The sequence below is a fragment of the Erpetoichthys calabaricus genome, chromosome 3 (genome assembly GCF_900747795.2).
Source record: "Erpetoichthys calabaricus chromosome 3, fErpCal1.3, whole genome shotgun sequence".
Classification (NCBI taxonomy): Eukaryota; Metazoa; Chordata; class Cladistia; order Polypteriformes; family Polypteridae; genus Erpetoichthys; species Erpetoichthys calabaricus.
Window position 1 is genome coordinate 258,884,034 of NC_041396.2, and position 11,317 is coordinate 258,895,350.

Genomic DNA, 11,317 nt, shown 5'->3' on the forward strand with positions numbered 1-11,317 from the left:
CATATGAGTGAAAAGAGCTTTCTGTAAATCGATCTAAATATATTGAAATTATTAAGCAAAAAATTATTGATTGCGTAAGAAGTCAGACCCTCAATATGGCACAGCTAAATCAACTCTGGTGCTGCCAGATGGCTTAAGTCACACAATAGTCTTATTTGTGCATCAGTGTGTTTCAAGTGATTCTATTACTAATATCACCCATTTGTGAGAGATCCAACTGCTTTCGTCCAAATAACTGTGAAATAAAGTGAAAAAAGGTTCTGTGGTCTTGATGAGACCACAGTGGCACTTTTTGTTCACCTTCCTAAACTGTTGTGTGTTTGGTTTAAGCCAAACATTGTACATCTTTAAAAAAAATACACCATCCCCACAGTCAAGGTTGATGACGGCCACTTCATGCTGTGGGGATGCTTCTCTGCAGCAGGCCCATCCTGAAAGGCTTGAAGGTAGAGGGGTACAATCAGTGCAGCTAAATTGACAGGTTTCCCTCTTGGATTTCCATAAGTGTGCCAGAAACCTGCGCCTTGGAGAAGATTTATTTTATAGCAGCATGACAACCCCAAGCATTAAGAATAAGCTACACTGGAATGGCTTGAAAACTATAATTAAATGTTGTAGGGCGATCCAGTCAGAATCCCAATCACAAGCTAATTGAGAATTTGTGTTTGGACATGAAAAGGCTGTTCACTCACAGTTCCTTAGGTAACTTGGGCAGTTTTTCAAAGAAGACTGGAGGGGAGGAGGGGGAATGCAGTGTCCAGGTGGGCAAAGCTTAGACCCATCCACATAGACACAAGGCTTTAATGGTTGCTGAAGGCTTGCCAACTAAATACTGACATTAAGGGGGTGGATTTTTAGACAATTTATTATTTTGTTTTTAATTGTTCTAATACATTTAGATCAATTAGTAGAGATTTTTTTTTTGCGTTATTTGCTTACTAGCTGAAATACCTGGCATTGCTTGGGAGGAAAATATAGTATTTTTTAATTGTTTAAGAAAAATATAATTAAAAAAAAAAACAAAAACATAACTTTAAAAATAAATTAACAAACAATGAAGACTCACTAATGTGCTTGTATTGTTTACTGAAGTGCCATGTTATATATAATGTTTAGCCAATATATAAAGGTTCTTATGACTTCGTACTGTTGAACATGCCACATAAAGTTGTTCATGTGAGAAACAGGCTGTGTCCAAATTGATTCCAGCAATTTTCAATGATTGTCCAAACGTTCCGAACGTCAAGTGGATGATATAAGACATACAACACTGAATCTTCAATTAATCTCTTCCAATATAAGTTAAATATCATAGCAATATTTGGTGTATACTTTACCTTCGATTTTGATAAGTTAATTAAATTAGTTTTTTGATTATGAATGTATTAAAAATTTTTTTTTTTTTTACAAAAAATTTGTAACACCAACACATTAGCTATGATGTTGTGAAACAAATGACATTTAGTTCATTAATAAATAAACAAAAATCGCAAAGAGTGCCACTGAATCTACACAATAAATATATAATGTTTATGGTAGATAAAAATAAAATTGCTTACTTATCTTATACAGTCATATGAAAATGTTTTGGAACCCCTTTTAATTCGTTGGATTTTTGTTTATCATTGGCTGAGCTTTCAAAGTAGCAACTTCCTTTTAATATATAACATGCCTTATGGAAACAGTAGTATTTCAGCAGTGACATTAAGTTTATTGGATTAACAGAAAATATGTAATTTGCTTCATAACAAAATTAGACCGGTGCATAAATTTGGGCACCCCAACAGAGATATTACATCAATACTTAGTTGAGCCTCCTTTTGCAAATATTTCAGCCTCTAGACGTCTCCTATAGCCTTTGATGAGTGTCTGGATTCTGGATGGAGGTATTTTTGACCATTCTTCCATACGCGATCTCTCCAGTTCAGTTAAATTTGATGGCTGCCGAGCATGGACAGCCTGCTTTAAATCATCCCATACATTTTCGATGATAATAATAATAATATTCAAGTCAGGGGACTGTGACGGCCATTCCAGAACATTGTACTTCTCCCTCTGCATGAATGCCTTTGTAGATTTCGAACTGTGTTTTGGGTCATTGTCTTGTTGGAATATCCAACCCCTGCGTAACTACAACATTGTGACTGATGCTTGAAGACTGCTGAAGGCCTGTGCATTGGAGCTGGGGAGTCCTCAACAGCGCATCTTCAACCTGAGCCTGGAACAGGGGAGAGTCCCGAGGCTTTGGAAAACATCTTGCATCACCCCAGTCCCAAAGGTATCACATCCTAGTGAGCTGAATGACTTCCGGCCTGTTGCTCTGACGGTCGCATGTGATGAAGACCATGGAGCGGCTGCTGCTTCACCACCTGAGGCCACAGGTCCATCACGCCCTCGACCCTCTGCAGTTCGCATACCAGGAGAAGGTGGGAGCAGAGGATGCCATCATCTACATGCTACACCGATCCCTCTCCCACTTGGACAGAGGCAGTGGTGCTGTAAGAATTATGTTTCTGGACTTCTCTAGCGCCTTCAACACCATCCAACCTCTGCTCCTTAGGGACAAGCTGACAGAGATGGGAGTAGATTCATACCTGGTGGCATGGATCATGGACTATCTTAAAGACAGACCTCAGTATGTGCGTCTCGGGAACTGCAGGTCTGACATCGTGGTCAGCAACACAGGAGCGCCGCAGGGGACTGTACTTTCTCCGGTCCTGTTCAGCCTATATACATCGGACTTCCAATACAACTCGGAGTCCTGCCACGTGCAAAAGTTCGCTGATGACACTATTATCGTGGGCTACATCAGGAGTGGGCAGGCGGAGGAGGAGTATAGGAACCTAATCAAGGACTTTGTTAAATGGTGCAACTCAAACCACCTACACCTGAACACCAGCAAAACCAAGGAGCTGGTGGTGGATTTTAGGAGGACCAGGCCCCTCATGGACCCCATGATCATTAGAGGTGACTGTGTGCAGAGGGTGCAGACCTATAAATACCTGGGAGTGCAGCTGGATGATAAATTGGACTGGACTGCCAATATTGATGCTCTGTGTAAGAAAGGACAGAGCCACCTATACTTCTTTAGAAGGCTGGCGTCCTTCAATATCTGCAATAAGATGCTGCAGATGTTCTATCAGACGGTTGTGGCGAGCGTCCTCTTCTACGCAGTGGTGTGCTGGGGAGGCAGCATAAAGAAGAGGGATGCCTCACTCCTGGACAAACTGGTGAGGAAGGCAGGCTCTTTTGTAGGCACGGAGCTGGACAGTTTGACATCTGAGGCAGAGCGACGGGCGCTGAGCAGGCTCCTGTCAATCATGGAGAATCTACTGCATCCACTGAACAGTATCATCTCCAGACAGAGGAGCAGCTTCAGCAACAGACTGCTGTCGCTTCCCTGCTCTTCTAACAGACTGAGGAGATCGTTCCTCCCCCACATTATGCGACTCTTCAGTACCACCCGGGGGGGTAAACGTTAACATTATTCAAAGTTATTGTCTGTCTGTATACCTGCATTGTTATCACTCTTTAATATTTTCTTTATCAGTATGCTGCTGCTGGAGTATTTGAATTTCCCCTTGGGATTAATAAAGTATCTATCTGAAAATTATCCTGAAGAATTTGTTGATATTGGGTTGAATTCATCTGACCCTCGACTTTAACAAGGGCCCCAGTCCCTGAACTAGCCACACAGCCCCACAGCATGATGGAACCTCCACCAAATTTGACAGTAGGTAGCAGGTGTTTTTCTTGGAATGCGGTGTTGTTCTTCCACCATGCAAAACGCTTTTTGTTATGACCAAATAACTCAATTTTTGTCACAGTCCAAAGCACTTTGTTCCAAAATGAATCTGGCTTGTCTAAATGAGCATTTGCATACAACAAGCGACTCTGTTTGTGGCGTGAGTGCAGAAAGGGCTTCTTTCTCATCACCCTGCCATACAGATGTTCTTTGTGCAAATTGTGCTGAATTGTAGAACGATGTACAGATACACCATCTGCAGCAAAATGTTCTTGCAGGTCTTTGGAGGTGATCTGTGGGTTGTCTGTCACCATTCTCACAATCCTGCACATATGTCCCTCCTGTATTTTTCTTGGCCTGCCAGACCTGGGTTTAACAGCAACTGTGCCTGTGGCCTTCCATTTCCCGATTACATTCCTTACAGTTGAAACAGACAGTTTAAACCTCTCAGCTTTTTGTAGCCTTCCCCTAAACCATGACACTGAACAATCTTTGTTTTCAGATCTTTTGAGAGTTGCTTTGAGGATTCCATGCTGTCACTTTTCAGAGGAGAGTCAAAGGGAAGCACAACTTGCAATTGACCACCTTAAATACATTTTCTCTTGATTGGACACACCTGTCTATGAAGTTCAAGGCTTATCGAGCTAATCCAACCAAATTTTTTGCACAGCCAGTTTTTCACATTTGATTTAATTTCATACAACTAAATACTGCTTTACTAAAAATCTTTGTTTGGATAACACCCCAATACTCAGATGTTCCTAGGAAATGAAAGACATACCACTGTTATCTTTTTTGTTGGAAGTAAATTATTATGCAGGCTGAGAGGGGTTCCCAAACTTTTTCATATGACTGTATGTATGTATATATATATATATAATATATATATAATATCTCACGGGTGTCGAACTCCGGTCCTGGAGGGCCGCAGTGGCTGCAGATTTTCATTCTAACCATTTTCTTCATTAATGATCAATTTTTGCTGCCAATTAACTTATTTTGCTTTAGTTTTAATTGACGTGGCTCAGACCCCTTAGTTGTTTCTTTTTCCTTAATTAGCAGCTAAACAATAATGAGAAACAAAACAAGCCGCCACATGACCAGCTCACCTGTGCCCATCACACAATATCTGAAAATAAAGAATGGTGAAGGTTGCAGTAAGGTTGATCTCTCCGGTCACCAAAACATTTTCACAATGTTCTTTGAAAAAACAGAAAAATCAAGTTTTGGAGAGCAGCAACAAGCCATGGAATTAAATAACGGGTTTAATTAAGGAGAAGCTGATTCTTGTTGTTAAGAGACTGATTGGAGTGAAATTGGTTGGAGTTTAAAGCACCAATTTTGCTGATCCATCTGTCGACTCGTTTCACATCTCTTTCTGTTTGACTACCATTTAATGAAGAACAGGATCAATTCAAAGGACAGAATCCTTGTGGATAGTGCTTTGAGTACTGAGAAAAGCGCTATATAAATGTAATGAATTATTATTATTAAAAGCAGGTCTATTAAAATGAAGGGAAAAGGAGTTAATTAGTAGTGAAAACTGCTCTCTGATTAGGAAGAGGGTTACAATGAAAACCTGCAGCCACTGCGGCCCTCCAGGCCTGGAGTTCGACACCCCTGATATATACTGTATATATTTGGCATCTCAAGTCATAAAGACAGAATGAGTACCAAAAATAGTTGGGATGCCAACCCGGCCGACTCTATTTAATATCAAAAGCAGCAGGCGCTCGTTGGTGCTCAAACATAAAGAATGCTTGCAGTCACCTCCAGTTCGCCGTCTGGGTTCATTCCAAGTGTTAACTGGATGATAACATGCATACAAGACACCCAAGATCACCCCCCCACCATACACAGAAGGGGGTGGGTTAAGTTGATTTCACCCTACAGTATTTTTAGTCGACCAATGAGAAACATGTCTACCAAGTTTCTTGAAAATCACTCCAGCCATTCGAACGTGATGCTGGAACATACATACACACACACATACATTGACTTATATATATATATATATATATATATATATATATATATATATATATATATATATATCTATAATATTAATTTAGCATTTTGTCTATACGATTCATAGGTGAATAAAGTCATTCAAAAAGTGATAATTTTCCAACAGTTCACTTTTTCTGTATCAAGTTGATTTCCACCTGAAATAATAATCTTTTCTTTTTAAAGCTATATGTTAATTTCTGTTTTTTTGTAGGAGAGAAGCACATGAGACTTAACATGTCTGAAATCCCCTTTGAGATGAACTGCAGCTTTGAGAAAGATGAACTGATTGGCTCCCAGCACAGTGGAGTGGGAGATGCTGCTGGTTTTGGTGGAAGTGGAGCATACATGGGAGGAGGGTGTCCTGAGCCTCTTAGACCTCTGCGGTTGCCCCCACCTCATTCCACTTGTCTCTCAGACATGACTCCGGTTATTAGCTCAGTATACACTCAATTGGCACCACTCCGAGCACGGCTGGAATGCCCTGGAGGAATGCCTAGCAACAGAGAAGCAGGTGAAGGTCATGAAGACCTACAGCAAGGCCGAAGTCTCGCAGCCTCACCCAGTAATGGGTGCCATGACTCCACAGATACAGAGAGTGTTACTGAAGACCATAACCACCAGCAACATCAGCATCAACGTAGCAGCACAAGACAAGAACGGCAGAGCCCAGGCCACGCCAAAGAGGACTGCCCTAACCCTGGACCCCCTTCTCTGCCAGCTAGCACACAACCAGTGCTGGTGTCAACGGGAACCCCCACCAAAGCCACTGCCAGCAGCCCAGCCAAAGAGACTGTCCGTGTGGTAGATGGCGAGGGCCAAACGGTGCGCACATACAAGTGTGAACACTGCCGCATCTTGTTTCTCGACCATGTTATGTTCACCATCCACATGGGCTGCCATGGATTCAGAGACCCTTTTGAGTGCAACATCTGTGGTTATCATAGTCAGGACCGGTATGAGTTCTCGTCACATATTGTGCGGGGTGAGCACAAGGTTGGCTGAATCAGTGTGGATGGGGCTGATGGGGTGGGTTTCTGCCTCTAAACTAAGTACTGCACTTAACATGTCTATTTTTAGTACTCTTGTTGCACTGACTTCTGCATATTAGAAATAGAGGTGTGCAGAAAATGAAACAAATTTGTTACTGTCAGTTTTGTTTTTCTTTTTATCCCCTTCTTCAGTGGATCTTTCAGTGAAACTCATACTAAACATGGTCATTATACTTAAATTTGCACTGTTGTTCCCAGATTTATGTACAAAAATGATAACAGATCTGAATCTGATGTTTACATTCATGCATTGAGGACCTGTGCTTTGCAGGAATCAGCTAAGGAAAGCTTTTCCCCTTGCATTGATTGGGTTTTAAGATATTTCCAGTGGGGAAAGTTCTGAACATCTTGTGTTTGTGTACAGTAACACTTAAGCCATTTTTTTATTTTATTTTTCCTGCACATCTCTATTGAAAAGAAGCAAACTTGTTTTAAGCTAATGCTGTTCTCTATCCAAAAGTGCTGTATATAATTAACATGTATCTGTTCGTAGAGCTCCACCTGCTGGACAGGATTCATCATTTCCGGACAAGTACAAACGTATTGCCCCATCTGAGAAGCGAGTTTGTTTTAAAAGTTTGCCGTGTTTAATTACTTCTTAATTTAAAATATTTTAAAACGGTTCTTAAAATCTGTAAGGGTGCAAATCAGAGGTTTATTTTTCAAGTTTGTGATTTCTGCTTTTAATTCCGCTTCTTGCGCCATAGCTGGGGCACATTCTCACTTGCCTACACTCACACCTAACAGTTTTTTAGGTTTTCAAGATACAGTACTGGTTACACTTTTCATTTTAGCACAAAACACCTTGACTTACATATAACAAAACCAAAAAAAAAAGTAGGGAAGTGGTCCAAGAAAAGGCAAACGGGAAGAAAAGATGACTTGTGGTCTCTTCTGAACATTCTTTTTCTATGAAGTAATTTTACTAAAGGGGGAAAAAGGCCTTTGCTGCAACTGGCTATTTTCTAGCTGCTGTTAATTGTAATTCTGATTATAAATGTGTTCTATTTTTCTTTTTTTTTTTTTTTACACATTCAGATTGTTAAAGTTGTGGCAGACTTTACAGGGATACTGCTAACCTACTAAGAGAGAGCAGTGCACACATTTTTCTTTATTTTTTTGGGGGGAGGCAGAGGCCCTCCACTGTAGGATGTCTGCTTGTTCAGAAGGAGCTTTAATTCTCTGTCTACAGAGTGTTGCTCTGGGGTTTGTCTTAATGCTTCAGGAATGTTGCTGCATTTTATCAAGCCCTCAACTTCTAAGCTTTAAATGGCACTGTATTTAATTTAATTTATATTGTGCTGGATTTTGATTTAAAAAAAAAAACAAAAAAAAACAAATGAAGAAATGACAGCTCCCTGCCCTGATCTGCCTCCTTCGACTGGGGACAAAAGAAGGCTCTGATGCTCTTCTAGGACAGAGGTACTCTGTTGAGTTGGTCAAATCAAGCAAAGTGCTGAACTTGGGGGGCTTTTATTGGAGGTGGGATTATGTTTTATATATTTATTAAAAAAGTTAATTAACTATTTCGTTTAAAAAAAATAAAATACCATATTTTTAATAAAGATGAACTAAGCACTTTTCCATTATCTTGTAAGACTGGTGGCCATGTTGGGTAGTTCTGAAATATTCTCATACAACAGATGAAAGTAGAAGGGAAAGGAGTTATGGTACTAAATCCAACCCTGTAGTAGCTGTAAGAAATTAAAAAAATGAAAGAAAAAAAACACTTAAATGTACTAAATAAGCATAATGCATGTCAAGGGGATAAGAGTGTCTTGAGCTGAAATGTTTCCAGCAGCCATTTGGCCTCATTCTGCCTTCAGTGATGAGTGATGACTCTCGTGGTACTTTATACTTGTTTAATAACAGAGAACTTCTTAATATGTGTTTAATAGAATCATTTATTAAAGTTCAGATCCTCTCAGTTCAAAGAGAAAAAAAATACAGAAGTGATGGCAGCTGCAGATACTGTTAGAGCAAAGCTCCTTAGCCCATAGTGAACAGAAGAAAAGGAAAAAAAAATTGCTGCCAAGTGCCAATGTTACATGAAATGGTAATATTTTCACAAAGTGAAAGAAAAGCACTTTTGCATTTGAAAGTGCAGAATGAAAGTAAAAGCCAAGGTTTGAGCAAAGAGAGTAATTCTTGCACTCTAATCATATGTTGACTAAACTCGGTGTGGCCGGCAGCCTATTGATCTGCTGTGTTGAATGGTTGGCATGTCTTTCTGTAGGAAGTCATTAAGTTGCAGGTTTCAGAGCTGGAGCGAGTGACATTTCTTTGGCTGGGCACAGTTGACGTGACTTCATAGCAGAACCTCATGTACACACAGACAGAAGACTGCTGCTACACCGTTGTGTCATCAGTTCAGTGCCGGGAGCTTTAGGTTGGCTTATTATTGGCTGCCTATCGTGGTACTTCCATTGTGTCGTCTGACCTACGCTGTCCTACATGCTGCTTTCACGTCATACACTGAGGTCTTATGAACGACTCAGTCATGGGTGCTTTACAAAGAGGCAGAAGTTCCAACTTTGTTTATGGAAGCTAAACCTAAACCTCCTGTGCTGTTTTATACACTCGGCCACTTTGTCCCATTATTGGGTTAAATTATTTTCAATATATGTCATAATTCACCTTGTTGTTTGTTTTTTTTATCTTTCTAATTGAAATATGCATTTTTCAGACATCTGATCCTATGAAAAACCTGGGTTGCTTTTAGCATTCTTCATTTTTGTGAGATTAAAAAAAACATTATGAGATTGAGTGTAAAAGTACTGAAAGAAAGTAAGGAGGTGAATTTATATGGACTGTGAAACACACACATGGACCTCAGTTATTTAAATAGCTCCAGTTTGTTCAGACCATTGGTCAGGTTTGGGTGACACTCAGGAGGGACAGCATGGCTGCCACTCGGTGACCTCACTTGAAAATGTTTCTTTTCCTGCTGATGACACTGTGTGAAGAATGCTTTTATTTATATATGTAAAGGTCTTCATATATCGGGGGCTTTGAGGTAGTAGTATTGGTCTGACTGCTGAGGAGCCAGTTTCAGTGTCTGTTTCATTGGCCTGATTGTTGAGTAGCCAGCTTTCATTGTCATTGATCGAGCTGTCACTTCGATGTTGGTTAGTAATAACGCCAGAAAGGTGGGGAATGGCCTTTGATTATAAGGTCTCTACCACCCTCAACTCAAGTGCAGTTTTTTCCGAAGAAGCAGAACAAGTTTTCGGAGGAAATTTTGATGGACACGCAAGAAAACCTATTGGTCTGAGGAGATGAACTCATCTTTCCACTTTTCTATATTCAGCATTTTGGGGAGGTCACATCCCCGTGTGCAGGCTGCTATTAAAACACCCCAGGGAGATGATGGGAGTCTACCAGTTGCAGACCATTGCAGCTTAGCAGGGTCGAGTGGTTCATCTGTTATAAAAGATCTGGAATGAAAAACAGTTGCCTCTACAGCCTTTCAACCAAAACCCATCCTTGAAGGGTTTTTTGGGATGTCAAGGTTCTTGGATGGTATTTCTAGGACCTTTTCACACTCTTTGGGGAGGATTGTGGGTTTTTTTTTTTTTTTTTTTTTTTGGGAGTGGGGAGTGAAGTCCCCGGCATTTGTTCCACAGGTGTTTAGAGACCTGGCCTAAAACAGAAGTATATTTGTTACGTTACTTAATGAAGAATTGAAGTTTGTAATGTTTTTCTAACATCTTATACTGAACGGGGCTCAGCTCCCAGACGGGAGGTCCCTGACGACGTTTAAACCTTTTCTATTCCAGTCTTAGCACATCCTTGTACAGAAACTGTTTTTATTTTTTCTTTTGTTACTAATGTATACAATTCCAAAGTGCAATATGCCTTTTCCCTTCCCTGCACTCTTGATTTTAACCTTTGTCTGAAAATGTTTCAATTTGTACACTTTGTTCTGGATTGCTAGTGTCTTTGCGTTTTACTTATTTTTCCTGTGAACGGTATGGATCGCTTTAAAAAAATTCTACTGCAGAGCCTTTGTTTCTGTATAATAATGTAATTAGATATATTTGTGTAATGGAGATAACTACTGTAAGTTTTGTACTGTATTGGCGGAAGGTCTATTATAAATAAAAACAATGAAATTTAGCAGATTTGTAATGCGTTTTACAAATACAAGAACTACAAAATACAATTAGTGAGGAGAGCCTGAGCAGTGGCTTCTGAGAGGGATAGCAAAGACTTGGTCATTAAGACGAGAAGAATAGCCCATCGCTACCCCAAGATGATGGCGTTCTAGTCACATATTAGTCATGGCCACACTCTTTGAGGACCGTCCATTTGCAAAGGTTTCATGTTTCACTGATAATACACTGAACAGTGAAGGTTCTGCCTCCTGAATGCTTTGGGGGATATCTTACAGTATATTGTCCTGCTGATCGCAAAAATCCCCTTAAAATGATCCTGTCACATAGCGTCATATTGCAATCGCCTCATTTTTTGATTTCCGCTCACATTATAAGTATACTTACCGTACCCTCCA

The 11,317-nt window shown here is 40.2% G+C and overlaps 1 protein-coding gene across 2 annotated transcripts in view; it reads left to right on the forward strand.

Annotated features, from left to right (window-relative positions):
* Nucleotides 1–10,955, forward strand: part of ikzf4 (IKAROS family zinc finger 4) — a 118,469-nt gene extending 107,514 nt beyond the window's left edge. For both annotated transcript variants that reach the window (XM_028798116.2, XM_051924072.1), the window contains one exon: nt 5,967–10,955. In XM_028798116.2, the coding sequence (XP_028653949.1) occupies nt 5,967–6,757 (791 nt within the window). In that variant the 3' untranslated portion in view covers nt 6,758–10,955. The remainder of the gene's footprint in view (nt 1–5,966) is intronic.
* The last annotated feature ends 362 nt before the right edge of the window (nt 10,956–11,317 follow it).